The sequence below is a fragment of the Pristiophorus japonicus genome, chromosome 5 (assembly GCF_044704955.1).
Source record: "Pristiophorus japonicus isolate sPriJap1 chromosome 5, sPriJap1.hap1, whole genome shotgun sequence".
NCBI lineage: Eukaryota > Metazoa > Chordata > Chondrichthyes > Pristiophoridae > Pristiophorus > Pristiophorus japonicus.
The window spans coordinates 57,229,102-57,252,128 of NC_091981.1; the positions used below are offsets into that span (position 1 = coordinate 57,229,102).

General features: G+C 44.0%; 1 protein-coding gene across 2 annotated transcripts in view; it reads right to left on the minus strand.

The window, feature by feature from the left end:
• Positions 1-23,027, minus strand: part of cap2 (cyclase associated actin cytoskeleton regulatory protein 2) — a 221,474-nt gene that overhangs the window by 183,863 nt on the left and 14,584 nt on the right. Inside the window, exon 2 of one of the 2 annotated variants that reach the window (XM_070880657.1) lies at positions 1,522-1,655. The exons of the other annotated variant lie outside the window; for it this stretch is intronic. Coding sequence (XP_070736758.1) covers positions 1,522-1,645 — 124 coding nt within the window. The 5' untranslated portion in view covers positions 1,646-1,655. The remainder of the gene's footprint in view (positions 1-1,521; positions 1,656-23,027) is intronic. 2 annotated transcript variants of the gene reach the window in all.

Genomic DNA, 23,027 nt, shown 5'->3' on the forward strand with positions numbered 1-23,027 from the left:
TTATAAAATGAACATTGCAGCCAGAATGTGTAACGTAACTTCACCAGGATAGGATGGTACCAGGAATGAGAAACTATAGTTATGATGAAAGACTTAAGACGCTGGGACTACTTCCACTGAAGTGAAGCGACCAAGAAAAGATTTAATACACGTTTTTAAAATTATGAAAGATTTTAAAAAAGTAAATAGGGAAGGGCGATTTCCTCCAATTGGTGAGTCAGTGACAAGTGTTCAGCAATTTAAAATGAACACCAAGGGGTGAGGAGAGAAGGGTTAGGAGAAATGTATTTACACCTGGAGTTGAGAATATGGAATCATTTGCCACAGTGAAGGTAGTGGGATTAGCTAACAGACCCAACAGGTCAAATGGCCTTCTTTTATGGCAGCCCGCATATCAGACTAGCCTCGGCAGACAGGGAGATAGGTCTTGCTGTCTGGTTCTTCCAACATGTGATGCAATTGGCCACTATTACTTTCATTAAACCCTCTAGCTGTTTTTTTTATAACTATGTATGTCCCACTAGTCTGACATTTTCTATTCTGCACAATAAAATGCAATATATATATTAAAAGTTAAATAATTTTTATTCTGTTTGCATGCATGTGGCGTATGTGCTATTGTGTATACCCCTCGAGATTGGTGAATTTATGCCTACTTGTGTATGTGCCCAGCCTTAAGTGCTTCCCTAACTGAGAGTGCAGCAGTTAGCTGCTCAACCAAATGGACTAAAGAAGGGCCGAAACCTTATCTGTGACTAACCTGCATGTGTGCCAGGGGTCTCCTTTGTCGGGGGTCCAATGCTTTTGGAGGCAGTGCCTGAAGTCATTTAAGAAATGCTACGCAAAAGGTGCTGAACTACAGAGTAAATAAATGGCAACCGGCTCCTCCTGTGGACCTCCATATATACCATTGTAAAGACCACCTTCTCATGAGGACCATGAACCTGTCTGAGCACATGTAATTCAACACAGACTAGGGATCTAACTAATTTGTTTTAAGGGTATGTTAAGTTTGTACGATAATAATCACTGATAGTAATACAGAGTCTAAGGGTTAGGGAAGGAGGGAAGGAGGGAGGGGGAGAGGGAGAGAGAGAGAGAGGGAGAGAGAGAGAGAGAGAGAGAGAGAGAGAGAGAGAGAGAATAGAAAGGGATATTTTGTGCATAGTGTAAAATTCAGTGCAATATTTAGATTATGCAATTGGTGGGTATATCATAGAATCATGGAACACAGAAGAAAGCCATTCAGCCCATTGTGCCTGATCTTTAAAAATCTACCAATTTGTCCCACTCTTTCCCCATAGCCCTGCAAATGCTTCCTCATCAAGTATTTATCCAATTCCCTTTACTGCCGAATCTGCTGCCACCACCTTTTCAGGTACAGGGTAATGCATTCCAGATCATCACAATGCGCTGTGTAAAAAGATTCTCCTTATTTCCCCTCTCATTCTTTTGCCAATTATCATAAATCCGCATCCTCTTGTTCCCAACCCTCAAATGTAAGAATTTCCAGCGCAGTACCTCCACTGTCCCCATTCACTGCATCATAATCTGGGGTCAGAACGCCTGGTATCTTAAAAGATGCCATCTCCAGCCGTTGGACAGACTTCTCCAAGCGTTCCACCAAATCTTGTAACTCTGCCATTACAGATATACTGAAAAGAAAATGAGAGAGAGAATTAAACGGATATGGTGAGCAATTAATCATACTAAAATATAGAATCAGGTCAGTGCAAGTGAGTAATAAAAGGATATAATTTACTCGAGTTCAGACAACATCATGAACCAAAATCTGTAAATCTTAAACACTGTATGCCCCATAAAAGGTAAATAATGCATGGCCTCTCTTTTGGGATCTCTAACATGGACAAAACATAGTGACACCCCACATTCTCTGCAGTGGCTGCATTCATTTTGATGTCAGTGCCAAGCAAGTGAAAAATTGCACACTGTGCGACAAATAAATTTTCCATGAATCGTTGAGCTGTGTTGCACACAGATTGTAAGGTTCTCCTAGATCCGTTAGGTAATATTCTTGTGTCACAATCAATGCATAATTACAACTTCATTGCTCTGCTATTAATGGACACCTACTGCATTAGTACCATAATGGTGAAACATCAAACCAGTCACCTTCACTTGTCGCTGCTTCTGGTCCACAGACTAATTCTTGTATTTAAAAAAAACCCACAAAAATAAATACTACAGCCAGAAAAGAATGCAGAAGGTTAAGTTAAAAGGAGATTAATTTTTTGCTATCAGAATAACTTTCTCCTCCTCTCCTCTCTGGTTCTTTTGGGATATTCACAAGTTGAGATATTCTAATTGTTAGTCAATCTAACCAAACTCCATCAGAATGCATCAGCGCCTACGCCCTTTCCCTGGAGAATTCCAAGGCTTCTGTTGTGGTATCACCTGGCACAGAGCTACCATAGCCGAGGTCGTGTCTTTAGAACTCTGCTCTGACTAAGACAATATCATTATGTATCCTCCATTAAAAAAGGAAACACAAGCTGCCTAGCTTTGGTTAAAGGAGCAGATCCAAGCATTAGAATCTGCCCACAAGATGTATCAGACACTTGCACCCCACCCCCCCCCACTTCAGAGACCTAAAGGTGACCAGATTTGTACAACCAATTCTGCTCATCAATGCTCAAAATAAACTACGCTTTCTATTGATAATATACTTTGAGGAAGCAAAAGAAACTGAGAACGTACACCAAAGAGCTTATCACTGTCCTTGGTAGCGCCATGGTCAAGGTCACCTACGAGGGCATGGTGCACGAACTGCCATTCTGGATTGTCCCGGGCGATGGCCCCACACTGCTTGGAAGGAGCTGGCTGGGCAAAATCCACTGGAACTGGGATGACATCCGAGCCCGATCACATGTCGATGAGGCCTCATGTACCCAGGTTCTTAACAAATTTCCTTCCCTTTTTGAGCCAGGCATTGGAAACTTTTCCGGGGAGAAGGTGCGGATCCACTTGGTCCCAGAGGCACGACCCATTCACCACAAGGCGCGAGCGGTACCTCACATGATGAGGGAGAGAGTGGAAATCGAGCTGGACAGGCTGCAACACGAGGGCATCATCTCCCCAGTGAAATTCAGCGAGTGGGCCAGCCCTATTCTTCCAGTACTCAAAAGTGATGGCACGGTCAGGATTTGCGGCGATTATAAAAAGTAACGATTAATCGTTTCTCACTACAGGATCAATACCCGCTACCCAAGGCAGACAACCTATTTGCGACACTGGCAGCTGGTAAGACGTTCACCAAGCTCGACCTGACTTCGGCCAACATAACGCAGGAGCTGGAGGAGTCTTCGAAGGGCCTCACCTGCATCAACACGCACAAGGGACTGTTCATCTACAACAGATGCCCGTTTGGAATTCGGTCGGCTGCAGCGATCTTCCAGAGAAACATGGAGAGCCTACTCAAGTCGGTATCACGCACGGTGGTGTTTCAGGACGACATACTGGTCACGGGTCGGGACACCGTCGAGCATCTACAAAACCTGGAGGAGGTCCTCCAGCGACTGGATCATGTAGGGCTGCGGCTGAAGAGGTCGAAATGCATCTTCATGGCAACAGAAGTGGAGTTTTTGGGGAGAAAGATCGCGGCGGACTGCATTCGGCCCACTGACGCCAAGACAGAGGCTATCAGGAATGCGCCCAGGCCATAGAATGTCACGGAGCTGCGGTCGTTCTTGGGACTCCTCAACTATTTTGGTAACTTCCTACCGGGGTTAAGCACCCTCTTAGAGCCCCTACATGTATTATTGCATAAAGGTGAGAACTGGGTATGGGGAAAAAAAAAACAAGTAATTGCTTTTGAGAAAGCCAGAAACATTTTATGCTCCAACAAGCTGCTTGTATTGTATAACCCGTATAAAAGACTTATGCTAGCATGTGATGCGTCATCGTACGGAGTCGGGTGTGTATTACAACAAGCTAATGTTGCGGGGAAGTTGCAACCGGTCACCTTTGCCTCCAGGAGCTTGTCTAAGGCCGAGAGGGCCTACAGCATGATTGAGAAAGAGGCATTAGCGTGTGTGTTCAGGATAAAGAAAATGCATCAGTACCTTTTGGCCTCAAATTTGAGCTGGAAACCGATCACAAGCCCCTCATATCCCCGTTCGCTGAAAACAAGGGGATAAATACCAATACCTCAGCCCACATACAAAGGTGGGCACTCGCGCCATCAGCGTATAACTATACCATCCGCCACAGGCCAGGCACCGAGAACTGTGCGGATGCTCTCAGTCGGCTACCATTGCCCACCACGGGGGTGGAAATGGCGCAGCCTGCAAACTTGTTGATGGTGACGCACCTCGCAGACTTGTTGACGGTCATGGAAGTGTTTGAAAATGATAAATCACCTGTCACGGCCCGCCAGATTAGGACTTGGACCAGCCAAGATCCTCTGCTGTCCCTAGTAAAAAACTGGGTCAGCATCCCCGTTGAAATGCAATACTAATTAAACTGCTCCAGCGGCGAAAGGACGAGCTGTCCATTCAGGCAGACTGCCTCTTGTGGGGTAACCGCGTAGTGCTACCCAAAAAGGGCAAGGAGATGTTCATCTCGGATCTCCACAGCATACACCCGGGTATAGTAATGATGAAAGCAATAGCCAGATCCCATGTGTGGTGGCCCGGTATCGACTCACGGCAATGCAGCATGTGTGCTCAGTTGAGCATCGCGCCCAGAGAGGCACCACTAAGTTTGTGGTCCTGGCCCTCCAGACCATGGTCGATGATCCATGTCGACTATGCGGGCCCATTTCTTGGTAAAATGTTCCTGGTGGTGGTGGGTGCTTTTTCCAAATGGATTGAATGTGAAATAATGTCGGGAAGCACCGCCACCACCACCATTGAAAGCCTGAGGGCCATGTTTGCCACCCACGGCCTGCCTGGCATACTGGTCAGTGACAACGGGCCATGTTTCACCAGTGCCGAAGTTAAAGAATTCATGACCCGCAATGGAATCAAACATGTCACCTCGGCCCCGTTTAAACCAGCCTCCAATGGGCAGGCAGAGCGGGCAGTACAAACAATCAAACAGAGCCTTAAACGAGTCACAGAAGGCTCACTCCAAACCCGCCTGTCCCGATTATTGTTCAGCTATCGCACGAGACCCCACTCGCTCACAGGGGTGCCCCCGGCTGAGCTACTCATGAAAAGGACACTTAAAACCAGACTCTCGCTGGTTCACCCCAACCTGTATGATTGGGTAGAGAGCAGGCGGCAGCAACAAAATGTAAACGATAGTCACGCCACTGTGTCACGGGAAATTGATCTGAATGACCCTGTGTATGTGCTAAACTATGGACATGGTCCCAAGTGGATCGCGGGCACGGTGATAGCTAAAGAAGGGAGTAGGGTGTTTGTAGTCAAACTAGACAATGGACAAATTTGCAGAAAGCACCTGGACCAAACGAGGCTGCGGTTCACAGACTGCCCTGAACAACCCACAGCAGACACCACCTTTTGAACCCACAACACACACCAAAGGATCAACGACACCACCCTGGACCAGGAAATTGAACCCATCATGCCCAACAGCTCAGCAAGGCCAGGCTCACCCAGCAGGGCCAACAACACGCCAGCCCAGCGAGGGCAAAGCCAACACACCAGAACAGACATTTGTACCGAGGTGGTCCACCAGGGAAAGAAAGGCTCCCGACCGCCTCACTTTGTAAATAGTTTTCACTTTGACTTTGGGGGCAGGGGGAATGATGTTGTGTATCTGTAAAGCATGCACTCTCATGTTCTGCCACCAGGGAGCGCATCCTTGAAGTCCCAAGGGATCCCAGCGTCCCTTGGGAGCACTGTATATAAACCGGCCCCCAAGACCTGTTCCTTACTCTGGAGTGTCTTAATAAAGACTGAGGTCACTGTCACTTTAACCTCCCTGTGTGCAGGCTCATCTGTGTTAGGAACACAACAGGTTTGTTTTTAAGGAAAGAAGAAATGACGACATAGTTGGAACATCCAGACATTCCCTTACTATCAATAAGTTTCATATGTTTCATATCAGTTTGACTGTGTAAATTAGACACATTCCCACAACAACCAGTATCTGGTGACATACTAATGAGCTAATAGGTTTTTTTTTTAAGTAGCCTGCTCCAGCCAAAGATGGAGCTCTCAGAGACAAGACTGCTGTAGAATGTTATTTTAAAATTTTAGTAACTTTGGGGCCAAGTTTCGGCCTTAGTTAAGAACATAAAAACATAAGAATTAGGAACAGGAGTAGGCCATCTAGCCCCTCGAGCCTGCTCCGCCATTCAATAAGATCATGGCTGATCTGGTCGTGGACTCAGCTCCACTTACCCGCCCTCTCCCTGTAACCCTTAATTCCCTTATTGGTTAAAAATCTATCTATCTTTGACTTGAAAACATTCAATGAGCTAGCCTCAGCTGCTTCCTTGGGCAGAGAATTCCACAGATTCACAACCCTCTGGGAGAAGAAATTCTTCCTCAACTCGGTTTTAAATTGGCTCCTCCGTATTTTGAGGCTGTGCCCCCTAGTTCTAGTCTCCCCTACCAGTGGAAACAACCTCTCTGCCTCTATCTTGTCTATCCCTTTCATTATTTTAAATGTTTCTATAAGATCACCCCTCATCCTTCTGAACTCCACCGAGTAAAGACCCAGTCTACTCAATCTATCATCATAAGGTAACCCCCTCATTTCTGGAATCAGCCTAGTGAATCGTCTCTGTACCCCTTCCAAAGCTAGTATATCCTTCCTTAAGTAAGGTGACCAAAACTGCACGCAGTACTCCAGGTGCGGCCTCACCAATACCCTGTACAGTTGCAGCAAGACCTCCCTGCTTTTGTACTCCATCCCTCTCGCAATGAAGGCCAACATTCCATTCGCCTTCCTGATTACCTGCTGCACCTGCAAACTAACCTTTTGGAAACATTTGCTCGCGGCCTTCCGCGAGAGGTGGGCGGGGACTGGAGTGCTTCATCACGCCCGGCAACCAAATTTTAATTTGATTTTATGTTTTTAAGTTAATTTGTTTTAATTGCCGGTGCTTTTAGTGTCCCCCTCCCCTTTTATAGGGGGCACTTGGAAAAAAATTTGATTCTGTGCCCAAAAAAAAATTTTTTTAATTTAAAAAAAGGGCCTTGTAAATGTTGGTGCTGCCCCCAGATCGGGGGGGGGCACGGTTTAATGTTTTTTATTTACTCCTAAAAGAGTTTCATGCACAAGGACCCCCAGGTCCCTCTGCACCACATTCAAATAATATTCCCTTTTACTGTTTTTTCCCCCCCCACCCCCCGCAAGGTGGATGACCTCACACTTTCCGACATTGTATTCCATCTTCCAAACCTTAGCCCATTCGCTTAACCTATCCAAATCTCCTTGCAGCCTCTCGGAGTCCTCTATACAACCCGCTTTCCCACTAATCTTAGTGCCATCTGCAAATTTTGTTGCACTACACTCTGTTCCCTCTTCTAGGTCATCTATGTATATTGTAAACAGTTGTGGTCCCAGCACTGGTCCCTGTGGCACACCACTAACCACTGATTTCCAACCGGAAAAGGACCCATTTATCCTGACTTTCTGCTTTCTGTTCGCCAGCCAATTCTCTATCCATGCTAATACATTTCCTCTGACTCCGCATACCTTTATCTTCTGCAGTAACCTTTTGTGTGGCACCTTATCGAATGCTTTTTGTAAATCTAAATACACCACATCCATCGGTACACCTCTATCCACCATGCTCGTTATATCAAAGAATTCCAGTAAGTTAGTTAAACATGATTTCCCTTTCATGAATCCATGCTGCGTCTGCTTGATTGCACTATTCCTATCTAGATGTCCCGCTATTTCTTCCTTAATGATAGTTTCAAGCATTTTCACCACTACAGATGTTCCCCACTACAGATTTTTGGAGCAACTAGTTTAGAATAGAGTATCTTAGAAATTGCAATTCTCGGCATTTAGTTTGCTCCAGTTCTAGTCAGTTAGAACAGTTTCAGTTTGGAACAGATTTTTTTCCCAAAAGGGGGCGTGTCCATTTTGAAAGTTGAGGCAGTGAAAACTTACTCCAAACTAACTTAGAATGGAGTAAGTGTAGATTTTTGTACGCTCAGAAAAACCTTGTCTACACTTAGAAAATCAGGCGTAGGTTACAAATCAGGTGTAGGGAATGCAGGGGGGGGGAATGCAGGGGGGGGGAATGCAGGGGGGGGGGTTAAAGGGAAGTTTACAAACATTAAACACTTCAGTTTTACAAATAAAGAGCCATCATCAATAATAAATGATAAATACATCAATAAATCATGCTGCACCGCGCCCAGCTCCAGAGGACCTGCAGGTTGCCGGAGAATAGGTGAGTATTTTTTAGGCGCACTTTGTGGCGCGAAAAACGGGCGTCCAGGTCCGGGCTGCGCTGTTTTAGGCGCGGCCCGAAATTTGGGCCCATTATTCCTCTTCAATCTTAGGCTACAAATAAACATGAAATATTTGATGCAAGTTTATGTCACTTGTCACAACTTGGGAATATTTTCTGCATCTAGATAAATAGCTATTTGAAGTAAGACCATTAGGTGATCAAGATCCCTTACAACCAATTTTAACCCCAGAGAGCCGGCTTTGGGGTCACCCAGACAGCCTTTCAAAAAACTGATCGAAAAACAATGACCTATGCACACAAATGAAGGACAGACTCTATAAAATCGATACAAGTTGGGATGGAAGTGTTATTAAATAAATTCAGTCCCCTTCCTTGCAGTAGGGAACAAGTTTTTTTTGCACAGTAATAAACATTGGGATCATTGGGAACTGCAGTTTTCATCCTGAGCCTGTGGAACTTCAAAACCCAGAATGCACCACGACAACTCATAGTATAGCAACAGGTATAAAAGGACCAGTGAGCTCTAGGTTCTGTAGAGAAAGCGTGCACACATGCAAGCAAGAGGGGGAAGGAAGGGGGACAGGACCAGGGTGACAATAGGAGAGAGTGACAACCAGCCAGAAAAAAAATGACAAAGAAATGAAAGACAAGTGGCAGAAAACCCCAAAAATATTTCAGCATTTTATACAATGGAAACCGTTAAATAAAAATTCAGAGCCAACAATGTTTAGCACAAGGGAATTTTTGTGTCATTGAGGGGTGCTGATGTTCATGGTGGAGCCAGTGAAGGGCGGTGGGGGAGGGGGAGAATGTTTCTGAAGATTTCTTAAGCTGATGTTTATTTCATTGCGAGAGGGATGGAGTACAAAAGCAGGGAGGTCCTTCTGCAACTGTATAGGGTATTGGTGAGGCCGCACCTGGAGTAGTGCGTGCAGTTTTGGTCACCTTACTTAAGGAAGGATATACTAGCTTTGGAGGGCGTACAGAGACGATTCACTCGGCTGATTCCGGAGATGAGGGGGTTACCTTATGATGATAAGTTGAGTAGACTGGGTCTTTACTCGTTGGAGTTCAGAAGGATGAGGGGTGATCTTATAGAAACATTTAAAATAATGAAAGGGATAGACAAGATAGAGGCAGGGAGGTTGTTTCCACTGGTCGGGGAGACTAGAACTAGGGGGCACAGCCTCAAAATACGGGGGAGCCAATTTAAAACCGAGTTGAGAAGGAATTTCTTCTCCCAGAGGGTTGTGAATCTGTGGAATTCTCTGCCCAAGGAAGCAGTTGAGGCTAGCTCATTGAATGTATGCAAGTCAGAGATAGATAGATTTTTAACCAATAAGGGAATTAAGGGTTATGGGGAGCGGGCGGGTAAGTGGAGCTGAGTCCACGGCCAGATCAGCCATGATCTTGCTGAATGGCGGAGCAGGCTCGAGGGGCTAGATGTGGCCTACTCCTGTTCCTAATTCTTATGTTCTTATGACCAAGAACGTTTCAGGCGAAGTAAGTGAACCACCCAGACCAGACCATGGCAAATAGCCTCCTGTTCAAGTGCTGGCTATTGATGACTTGGTGAAAATCCTTCCTGCACCAACAGCAGCTGCAAATTCAGTATGAAATCCAACTCCAACATGGAAAGCAAAGAGAAGGAAAAAAAATCTTGTACATAATCATGTAAATAACAGAAAAAGGAGGAAGATGAAGGAGGGAAGAGGAAAGTATTGCATTTTAAGCAAATATTTTAAAATTGGTACACAGAACCAAAAAAAAATGTAAATAACTGGGATTAAGAGGTTTTGGGGAGGAAAGAACAAATTAAGGTCTAGGTAAGGCGTTAGCTAAAAAGTTTTACAAATATATCTGTGAGACCTATATATTTACAATATCAGTTAGGTGTGTAATATTTTTAATTTGAAAAATGACTTGTGTTTATACAGTGCCTTTCACAACCTCAATACTTCCCAAAGCGCTTTACAGCCAATGAAGTACTTTTGAAGTGCAGTTCCTGTTGTAATGTAGGAAACACAGCAGCCAATTTGCACACAGCAATGCGATAATGATCAAGTAATGTGTTTTTAGTGGTGTTAGTTGAGGGATAAATATTGACCAGGACACCTGGGAGAACTCCCCTGCTCTGAAGTAACATATTACAAGACTGACTCAATAAATTTGTTTTATGACAGCAAACTGCTGTTGTGTTCGTGTTCAGGCTTTAGTGGGATCATGATAAACATTTGAAACCATATGGCAGATCCTGGACTGCAGTGCTACAGAAGATCGAAATCTATATATGATTCACTAAAATCACTTCTTGGCTATTTCCTTGGCATTGGAATTCATTATTCCCAGTAAGCTAAGGACCCCTGTGCATTAGAATGTCTTGCGACCACAGGTGAAGAAATTGAGTGTATTATCTCCAAGTTTGCGGATGACACTAAACTGGGTGGTGGTGTGAGCCGTGAGGAGGACACCAAGAGGCTGCAGGGTGGCTTGGACAGATTCGGTAAGTGGGCAAATGCATGGCAGATGCAGTATAATGTCGATAAATGTGAGATTATCCACTTTGGGGGCAAAAACACAAAGGCGGAATATTATCTGAATGGCAGCAGATTAGGAAAAGGGGAAGTGCAACGAGACCTGGGTGTCATGATACATCAGTCATTGAAAGATGGCATGCAGGTACAGCAGGCAGTGAAGAAGGCAAATGGCATGTTGGCCTTCATAGCTAGGGGATTTGAGTATAGGAGCAGGGAGGTCGTACTGCAGTTGTACAGGGCCTTGATGAGACCTCACCTGGAGTGTTGTGTTCAGTTTTGGTCTCCTAATCTGAGGAAGGATGTTCTTGCTATTGAGGGAGTGCAGCGAAGATTCACCAGACTGATTCCAGGGATGGCTGGACTGACATATGGGGAGAGACTGGATCAACTGAGCCTTTATTCACTAGAGCTTAGAAGGATGAGAGAGGACCTCATAGAAACATATAAGATTCTGACAAGACTGGACAGGTTAGATGCGGGAAGAATGTTCCCGATGTTGGGGAAGTCCAGAACCAGGGGACACGGTCTTAGGATAAGGGGTAGGCCATTTAGGACCAAGATGAGGAGAAACTTCTTCACTCAGAGTTGTTAACCTGTGGAATTCCCTGCCGCAGAGAGTTGCTGATGCCAGTTCATTGGATATATTCAAGAGGGAGTTAGATATGGCCCTTATGGCTAAAGGGATCAAGAGGTATGGAGAGAAAGCAGGAAAGGGGTACTGAGGGAATGATCAGCCATGATCTTATTGCAGGCTCGAAGGGCCGAATGGCCTACTCCTATTTTCTATGTTTCTATATTTGTATGAAAGTACATGTTATAAGGCTAGCTTCCTTGGGCTTCATTCAGAAGACTCCTTCAGTCATATTTCAAGACATTCTTGATATTAATATTTACATTTCCGAACAAATCTGGAAAAGTTGGAAGCTAAAATGTAAATGTTGAAAATAAACAGGTCAGTCAGCATCTGTAAAGAGAAGAGAAGAGGCAGATGACCACTTCAGGTATAACTCTTTACAGTATCCAGGTTGGCTGTGTGTATTTCTAGCATTTTCGGTTTTCATTTCAGATTTCTGGAAAACAAATTGGGTTCGAGGTCTCTTGGGGCTTGCCTGATCACCTATGGGGTCAGGGTGAGGGTCAGAGGAAGTTTTGACAGCGGGCTCCTGAACTGGCTAAACATCTCCATTCTTCATCTCCAATGAGGTGGGAAAGAGAAGGCGGCCTCATAAGTGGGAATGAGATCAGAAAAATATTTGGTGGTCATGTATGAGCCTGAGAAATATTTCTCGTTCACAGTGCACAACAAAATACATGCAATATAACATACATGGAACCATTACCAGCATCTAAAGATTTTTTTAAACATTTACAATGGAAAAGTTGCTGTTCATCATAGTACCATGTAGGTTTTGGAAACCGGATATGATTAAGAAGTTTGCAGATGATACAAAAATTGGGTGTGTGCTTGATGGCAAGAAAGTTGTAAACTGCAGGAAGCGGTCAATGGACTGGTCAGATGAGCAGAAAAGTGGCAAATGGAATTCAATCCGGAGAAGTGTGAGTTAATGCATTTGGGGAGGGCTAACAAGGCAAGGGAATACACAATAAATGGTAGGATACTAAGAGTAGAGTAGAGGAATGGAGGGACCTTGGAGTGCATGTCCACAGATCCCTGAAGGTAGGACAGGTAGATAAGGTGATTAAGAAGGCATATGAGATTCTTTCCTTTTATTAGCCGAGGCATAGAATATAAGAGCAGGGAGGTTATGCTAGAACTGTATAAAACACTGGTTAGGCCACAGCTAGAGTACTGGTTTGGTCTGGTACAGTTCTGGTCACATTACAGGAAAGATGTGATTGCACTGGAGAGGTCACAGAGATTTACAAGGATGCTGCCAGGAGTGGAGAATTATAGCTATGAGGAAATATTGGATAGGCAGGGGTTGTTTTCTTTGGCACAGAGGAGGTTGAGGGGAGATTTGACTGAGGTGTATAAAACTATGAGGTCCTAGATAGAGTGGTTAGGAAGGACCTATTTCCCTTAGCAGAAAGATCAATAACCAGGGGGCCTAGATTTTAAGTAATTGGTAGAAGGGTTAGAGGGGAGCGGAGGAGAACATTTTTCATCCAGAGGCTGGCGGGGGTCTGGAACTCACTGCTTGAAAGGGTGGTAGAGGCAGAAATCCTCATCACATTTAAAAAGTATTTGGAGATGCAATTGATGTGCCATAACCTACAAGACTACGGACCAAGAGCTGGAAAGTGGGAGTAGGCTAGATAGTTCTTTATGGGCCGACACAGACAAAATAAGCCAAATAGCCTCCTTCTGTGCCGTAAATTTCTGAGATTCTACACCCAGGCATCTCAAAATAGTAGTCAGATAAAACCAAAAGGGCTGGAAATTGTGGTCAGAAGCTTCCCACGGGCGAATGCCTCCAAACCACAAGTAAATTCCACACCTACCTGGTGCCTCTGTACCTTCGAAGCCTTGCGCTCATCGACCCGCAGACATACGCCGGCGAAAAGGCCCATGTATCCCAGGAGCGCATGCAGTTCACAAGCATCCCTGAGATCACATGGGCCGGCCCGACCAATCACAAAGAGGATTCCCATTATGCTTGTGGGGATTTAATTTACTTACGGAATCCCCATACACACCTAAAAAAAACACACCATCACAGCACTGAAATAAAAATAAATCACCACATGGCCAAAATTATTCAAAATACTATTTAAATAAACATTTAAATCAAAAATTTAACTTTTGTAAAAATAATTTCAAACCTTTTTCAAGGGGCCAGAAATAACCTAAATTAATTTGAAAGGTTCTTGTATGGTTAAATCATTTAAAAAATATTACGTAACTATTTATTTAAACCCTTATGCTGTTAAAAGAAGGCCTTAAGCCTGCTTTTACCAGGTGTAAGGGTTTTGTGGGCAGTAGTTGGGCAAATAGCCCAACTCTGCGCCAGCAAATGTCCATTTCCTGCGGATTCATACGATCGATCAAGCTGAAACTTGACAGATTGCAAGTTCCAGGTTTGCACACCTGCCCATCGCAGGCAGAAACCCAGAAATCGCAGGACACTTATGACCTCGTATGTTGTGTGTATGCAGTCATCGGCCCCGGAAAATCCGGGCTTTTATTTATAGATATCCATTGACTGCATCACAGGTTTCCCCCAAGTGTTATGGGGGAGAAATTCGGTTGCGCCTCATATGGGGTGGTAACCCAGGCGGAGCGGTTATTTTAGTGCCTTGAAAAGGTTTGCGCCCTCCACCCAGAAATTCGTCAGAATTAGTCAAAGAGCTGACAGGAGCGATAAATCAGCTGTTGCACACCAGGGCAGGGGGGGGGGGCGATAACGAAAGTTTGGTCGGTACATTTTGTGGGCCCATTGCATATGTGCGGAATTCCGAATCAGATCCCGGGAAAAACCAAGTCTTAAAGGCACTGCATGGTAATGCACCCACTACAGGTTACAAAATCACTTGTTTTCAACCTGTACTGTTATGTCTGTCAACCACTGCAAACTTAGAAACTCAGAGGCTCATGCACCGTGCTTTGAGTAAACGTTGCACTGACTGTGACCTCCGAGGGAAGCACTTCCTCATCCCTTTAAGTAGCCACCAGTTAACGACTCTGCAAGCCTGTACCGACTAGGTGCGGCTGCAAAAACAATTTACCGACCAGGGCGCAAGTGTGGGTGTTGCACCAGGACTGATGTCAGGATTGCACAGATTGTCAGCAGCCAGGTGCTACTGGTTTGCAGCCCCGGTGAGCCTCCAATGAATTTTCAGTCGGGGTGCTAAATGCTGCGCTCCTGGTCGGTAACCTTTTACTCTGACCGCTAACTGAGGTGTTAGGCAACCGAAAATCCAGTCTTATATCTTTATACATACATGCACATATATACATTGAATTACATGGTATTTATAGCACAGAAACAGGCCATTCAGCCAAACTAGTCTATGATGGTATTTATGCTCCACACGAGCTTCCTCCCACCATAATTCATCTAACCCTATCAGCATATCCTTCTATTCCTTTCTCCCTCGTGTACTTATTTAGCTTCCCCTTAAATGCATCTATGCTAGTCTCCTCAGCCACTCCATGAGGTAGCGAGTTCCACATTCACACCACATATATATGTGCATAAAGTATATCTATCTCATTCATTTAGAAAGGTTCCCTGGAAAAGGGGGTCACAGCCCCTAGAAAACATGCAACCAAACCAGATGTGGCAGTCATTACTGGAATCAAAAAGGTCCACGGCTTCATTTCTGCTTACCCACTGATTCATGTAAATCAAGAGCTGCCATCCTTCTCCATAACAGTCATGGTAATAACCAAAAGAGCAATGAAAGAAATTTAACTCCCACAGGAAAATCACAGGTAGAAAACACCCGCTAACTCCCACTCCAGAGATATTTTTATCTTTCAAGCAATGTAGTAAACATTCGCAGGTTTAAGAAAAATACAAGATGCAGTGTTCTGAATCTGTAAGGCTAATTCTCTCTTTTTCTCTTTTCCACCTACTCCCCCCAAATAGTGGAAACGAGCTACGAAGAGTATGCATCACCAGTGGAGGGCTTGCAATTCTTCACTCACAAAATTTATAAAAAAAGTGAGAGGTTGTTTTTGCTCTGAATGTTTTTTTAAAAATGGTGTCTCAGTAACACGCGATTTTTAGGACATGGGATTCAATAAAACACATGCACAGTGGTTCAGCCAATTAGAACACACCTACAATAAGTCACTTGTCAAATGAGCTTTAACTGTATAACCAGCGCATTTTCCACTAATCCAGCTGCGACTCTGGAAAATTGCTTCAATTGGAGCAAATAAAAGCGACAGAGTAGCGACACCTTGCAGGCTCTTGTGCAAAGGATTACATCACATAGGATATACGGCACAGAAACAGGCCATTCGACCCAACCAGTCCATGCCGGCGCTTATGTTCCACTTGAGCCTCCTCCCGTCCTTCCTTATCTAAATCTATCAGCGTAACAGCATAATTATAAATAGAGCAAAGCAGCAAACTATCCTGTTCAAGGCTAGAGGCCACACTACAAGCAAGTAATTCCCTCCCTAAACCTCTCCGCTTCTCTCTCCTCATTAAAAACCTACCTCTTTGACCAAGCACCTGTCCTAATATCTCTTTATATGGCTAAGTGCCAAATTTTGTCTGATAACACTCCTGTGAAGCACCTTGGGATGTTTCACTTTAAAGGCACTAGATCAACGCTCGTTCTTGTTACAAAGGGTACGGCAAGTGTGGAAGAACTTTAGGGCAGTCTACCCACCGGCAACTGAGACACCCTTACAAGTTTGCAAGATCTCCCTCCCCATTCCAAATATATTACATGGCAGTCCCGACACCGATGCAGAGCCCCGAGGCATGTTGTCAACCATCACAATCTCCAGAAGTTGGTAGTGTCACTTACCACGCCCATTACATTGATTAGTGGCTCGCTTGGAGAAGAACACAAGTTACGGTGCTTTCACGCAGAGTTTAACGTTTTTTTAAGTACGCAACGCAAAAAAAATCACAGGACACTTGCTGCAACATGCATCAAAAGGAGGTAGCACCAGGGAGTTATTTTCTCTAATACGCAGGTAGTGCATCAATTCATGTATTGGCTCAAACATGAAACGTTATTTCTCATTATTGCCCAATTTGTGCAATAATTCAAACACGTTGAGGAATTTCAACTTGCGAGAGTGTTTCAAATGTTCGTGTTTTGCTTAAAACTTTACCACAAGGGTTAAAATTGTTTTGGTAACAACGTAAATTTAGTCTGACACTTGGATCTACAGACTTGCACTTTAATGCAATGCGATGTGGAAAAACAAGAAAAATGGGATTATACAGAGATCTACCTGGATACTATGTCACTTTATGTCTTAATTGTGCTCCAGCTTAAGTCTTCAAATCTAAAATGCTACTTAATACAATAAAATGCTCAAAAATTGATGCTGGTATGCAGAGCTAACAATAGCTGGAGAGAGAGGAAGCTGTAATTATACCGCATTCTGTCAGCTTGTTCCTAAAACACAGTAGGGATCGACAAAATAGGTCATATACTGAAGCAATGCACCTTTCAGGTGATTCAGATTTTTAAAATAAAAAAACCCACCACCAACCCAAGCCAACCCGTCACTCAAGAGCATGCGGAAAATAAGCAACTCGTACAAGATAAACATTTTATTGTACACTCATTATACATCTGACAATTCTTTCAAAAATACAAAGTGCAAATTGGACAAAATATTATACTTAAAAAGTGGCAATAAAAAGTAGCAATAAAAACAGGGAATAAAATATGATTGAGTAAAGGATCTCTAGCCTGAAAGGCAAATTAAACCTTGCTGAATATTGTTACTCCATTGAAAACAAGCAGCAGTAAACATTTATGACTGCACATTATGTAGTATAAAAAATATCTCAATACAGTACAGCTAAAAATTCTAGTAAATACATTATACTCAAAAGCCCTTAAGAAATGAAACAATGACTTGCCTAGGATGCCCTAAAGCACTTTACAGCCAATGAATTAATTTTGAAGTGTAGTCACTGTTGTACAGGTGTGACGTCCGAAATCCGGAAACCTTGGGACCGAGGCCGTTCCGGATATTGGAATGTCTTTGCCTGGGCCAAGCCAAGGAAGGTAGGTGGGGTGGGGGAGGGGGGGGTCGGTCAGGCCGCTGGAGTTCTGGGGGTCGGTTGATCGGACCTCTGGAGATTGGAGGTGTCGGTCGGGCTGAGGCCGGGTGAGGTTGGGCGACCGGAGATCGGAGATTTGCCTTCCTGATTACTTGCTGTACCTGCATATTAACTTTTTGTGTTTCATGCACAAGGATCCCTAGGTCCCTCTGTACTGCAGCACTCTGCAATTTTTCTCCATTTAAATTATAATTTGCCTTTCTATTATTTCTGCCAAAGTGGATAACCTCACATTTTCCCACATTATACTCCATCTGCCAAATTGTTGCCCTCTCACTTAGCCTGTCTATATCCTTTTGCAGATTTTGTGTCCTCCTCACAATTTGCTTTCCTACCCATTTTTGTATCATCAGCAAACTTGGCTACATTACCCTCAGTCCCTTCATCCAAGTCATTTAGATTGTAAATAGTTGAGGACCCAGCACCGATCCCTGCGGCACCCCACTAGTCACTGTTGGCCAACTGGAAATTGACTCATTTATCCCGACTCTCTGTTTTCTGTTAGTTAGCCAATCCTCTATCTATGCTAATATATTACCCCCAACCCAGTGAACTTTTTTCTTGTGCAGTAACCTCTTATGTGGCACCTTATCGAATGCCTTCTGGTAATCCAAATACATCACATCCACTGGTTCCCCTTTATCCACCCTGCTCGTTAAATCCTCAAAGAACTCCAGCAAATTTGTCAAACATGATTTCCCTTTCATAAAACTATGCTGACTCTGCTTGATTGAATCATGCTTTTCCAAATATCTCGCTACAGCTTCCTTAATAATGGACTCCAGCATTTTCCCAATGACAGATGTTTGGCTAACTATAGTTTCTAGCTTTTTATCTGCCTCCTTTTGTAAATAGGGGCATTACATTTGCGGTTTTCCAATCCACTGGGACCAGCTGGCCCCAGAATCCAGAGAATTTTAGGAGATTACAACCAATGCATCCACTATCACTGCAGCCACTTCTTTTAAGGCCTTAGGATGTAAGCCATTATTTTACCGAGTACTACTTCATTAGTGATAGTGATTGTATTAAGTTCCTCCCTCCCTATAGCCCCTTGAGTATCCACTATTGGGATGTTTTTAGTGTCTTCTACCATGAAGACCAATACAAAATATTTGTTCAACATCTCTGTCATTTCCCTGATCTCCATTATTAATTCCCCAGTCTCATCCTCTAGGGGACCAACATTTACTTTAGCCACTCTTTTCCTTTTTATGTACCGGTAGAAACTCTCTGTTTTTGTATTTCGTGCCAGTTTACTTTCATAATCTACCTTCCCTCTCTATCATTTTTTTTGTTGGTCTTTGCTGACGTTTAAAAATTTCCCAATCCTCTGGTCTCCCACTAGTTTTGGCCACATTGTATGCCTTTGTTTTCAATTTGATACCATCCCTTATTTCCTTAGTTAGCCACTAGATGGTTATCCCTTCTCTTAGTTTTTTGTTTTTGTGTGAGTTATGAAATATCTCCTTAAATGTCTGCTAATGTGGTAGAGGGATGGGAACCTATGCAGGTAGACAGAGGGAAGTAGAATGCGGGCAGAAGCAAAAGATAAAAAGAAAAAAAAGTAAGTGAAGGGCAGAGAAACCCAAGGCAAAAATCAAAAAGGGTCACATTACAGCAAAATTCTAAAAAGGGACAAAGTGTGTTAAACAGACAAGCTGAAGGCTCTGTGCCTCAATGCGAGGAGTATTCGTAATAAAGTGGACAAATTAACTGCGCAGGCAGCAATTAACGAATATGATATAATTTGCATCACGGAGACATGGCTCCAGGGTGACCAAGGCTGGGAACTCAACATCCAGGGGTATTCAACATTCAGGAGGGATAGACAGAAAGGAAAAGGAGGTGGGGTAGCGTTGCTGGTTAAAGAGGAAATTAACGCAATAGTAAGGAAGGACATTAGCTTGGATGATGTGGAATCTGTATGGGTGGAGCTGCGGAATACCAAAGGGCAGAAAACGCGAGTGGGAGTTGTGTACAGACCACCAAACAGTAGTAGTGAGGTTGGGGACAGCATCAAACAATAAATTAGGGATGCGTGCAATAAAGGTACAGCAGTTATCATGGGCGACTTTAATCCACATATTGATTGGGCTAACCAAACTGGTAGCAATACGGTGGAGGAGGATTTCCTGGAGAGTATTAGGGATAGTTTGAGAGACCAGTATGTCGAGGAACCAACTAGAGGACTGGCCATCCTAGACTGGGTGATATGATAGACTTGACAATCTTGTTGTGCGAGGCTCCTTGGGGGAAGAGTGATGATAATAATATGGTAGAATTCTTTATTAAGATGGAGAGTGACACAGTTAATTCAGAGACTAGGGTCCTGAACTTAAGGAAAGGTAACTTCGATGGTATGAGATGTGAATTGGCTAGAATAGACTGGCGAATGATAAAGGGTTGATGGTGGATAGGCAATGGCAAACATTTAAAGGTCACATGGATGAACTTCAACAATTGTACATCCCTGTCTGGAGTAAAAATAAAATGGGGAAGGTGGCTCAACTGTGGCTAACAAGGGAAATTAAGGAGAGTGTTAAATCCAAGGAAGAGGCATATAAATTGGCCAGAAAAAGCAGCAAACCTGAGGACAGGGAGAAATTTAGAATTCAGCAGAGGAGGACAAAGGGATTAATTAGGAGGGGGAAAATAGAGTATGAGAGGAAGCTTGCTGTGAACATAAAAACTGACTGCAAAAGCTTCTATAGATATGTGAAGAGAAAAAGATTAGTGAAGACAAACGTAGGTCCCTTGCAGTCAGATTCAGGTGAATTAATAATGGGGAAGAAAGAAATGGCAGACCAGTTGAACAAATACTTTGGTTCTGTCTACACGAAGGAAGACACAAAAAACCTTCCGGAAATACTAGGGGACCGAGGGTCTAGTGAGAAGGGGGAACTGAAGGACATCCTTATTAGGCAGGAAATTATATTAGGGAAATTGATGGGATTGAAGGCCGATAAATCCCCGGGGCCTGATAGTCTGCATCCCAGAGTACTTAAGGAAGTGGCCCTAGAAATAGTGGATGCATTGGTGATCATTTTCCAACAGTCTATCGACTCTGGATCAGTTCCTATGGACTGGAGAGTACCTAATGTAACACCACTTTTTTAAAAAAAAGGCGGGAGAGAAAACGGGCAATTATAGACCGGTTAGCCTGACATCAGTAGTGGGGAAAATGTTGGAATCAATTATTAAAGATGAAATAGCAGCGCATTTGGAAAGCAGTGACAGGATCGGTCCAAGTCAGCATGGATTTATGAAAGGGAAATCATGCTTGACAAATCTTCTGGAATTTTTTGAGGATGTAACTAGCAGAGTGGACAAGGGAGAACCAGTGGATGTGATGTATTTGGATTTTCAAAAGGCTTTTGACAAGGTCCCACACAAGAGATGAGTGTGCAAAATGAAAGCACATGGTATTGGGGGTAATGTACTGACGTGGAGAGAGAACTGGTTGGCAGACAGGAAGCAGAGAGTCAGGATTAACGGGTCCTTTTCAGAATGGCAGGCAGTGACTAGTGGGGTGCCGCAGGGCTCAGTGCTGGGACCCCAGCTATTTACAGCATACATCAATGATTTAGATGAAGGAATTGAGTGATATCTCCAAGTTTGCAGATGACACTAAGCTCAGTGGCGGTGAGAGCTGTGAGGAGGATGCTAAGACGCTGCAGGGTGACTTGGACAGGTTTGGTGAGTGAGCAAATGCATGGCAGATGCAGTATAATGTGGATAAATGTGAGGTTATCCACTTTGGTAGCAAAAACACAAAGGCAGAATATTATCTGAATGGTGGGAGATTAGGAAAAGGGGAGGTGCAACGAGATCTGGGTGTCATGGTACATCAGTCATTGAAAGTTGGCATGCAGGTACAGCAGGCGGTGAAGAAGGCAAATGGTATGTTGGCCTTCATAGCTAGGGGATTTGAGTGTAGGAGCAGGGAGGTCTTACTGCAGTTGTACAGGGCCTTGGTGAGGCCTCACCTGGAATATTGTGTTCAGTTTTGGTCTCCTAATCTGAGGAAGGACGTTCTTGCTATTGAGGGAGTGCAGCGAAGGTTCACCAGACTGATTCCCAGGATGACAGGACTGACATATGAGGAGAGACTGGAGTTTAGAAGTATGAGGGGATCTCATAGAAACATAAAATTTTGACGGGACTGGACAGGTTAGATGTAGGAAGAATGTTCTCGATGTTGGGGAAGTCCAGAACCAGGGGACACAGTCTAAGGATAAGGGTTAAGCCACTTAGGACTGATGAGGAGAAACTTCTTCACTCAGGAGAGTTGTTAACCTGTGGAATTCCCTACCGCAGAGAGTTGTTGATGCCAGTTCATTGGATATATTCAAGAGGGAGTTAGATATGGCCCTTACGGCTAAAGGGATCAAGGGGTATGAAGAGAAGGCAGGAAAGGGGTACTGAGGTGAATGATCAGCCATGATCTTACTGAATGATGGTGCAGGCTCGAAGGGCCGAATGGCCTACTTCTGCACCTATTTTTTATGTTTCTACGTTTCTGTCAACCATCCCATACTTTAATCTATTTTCCCAGTCCACTTTAGCCAACTCTGCCCTCATACCTTTGTAGTCTCCTTTATTTAAGCTTAAGAGCAATGTAGCAAACATGACAGCCAATTTGCACACAACAAGATCCCACAAACAGCAATGTGATAGTGACCAAATAACCTGTTTTAATGTTGGTTGAGGGATAAATATTGGCTGGATCAACAGGGAGGTGTCCCCTGCTCTTCTTCGAAATGGTGCCACGGGATCTTTTATATCCACGATGGGGCAGACGTCTTATCCAAAAACAGCACCTCCAACCATGCAGCACTCCATTAGAGTGTTAGCCTAGATGTTGTATTCCCTGGAGTGGGACTTGTACCCACAATCTTCTGACTCAGGCTAGAGTGCTACCACTGAGCTACAGCTTTGCGCGTGAAAACCCAGAACTTATGGGGCCATTACAGGTACGTACGCACTGCGTACGGACCCGTAGGCCTCAGAAAATATGGGTCCTTGTATTTATATAGCATCTTTAACGTAGTAAAACATTCCAAGGCACTTCACAGGAGTGTAATCAAACAGAAATTGACACATAAGGAGATATTAGGACAAGCAACCAAAAGCTTGGTCAAAGAGGTAGGTTTTAAGGAGGTTTTTAAAAGAAGGAACGAGAGGTGGAGGCGCAAGAAGCTTAGGGAGGGAATTCCAGATCTCAGGCCTGGATAGCTGAAGGCACGGCCGCCAATGGTGGGGCAGAGCAAGTAGGGGATGCACAAGAGGCAAAGAACTGGAGGAATGTAGAGTTGTCGGAGGATTGGAGGGCTAGAGGAGGTTACAGAGATAGGGAAGGGCGAGACATGGAGGGATTTGAATGAAGATGAG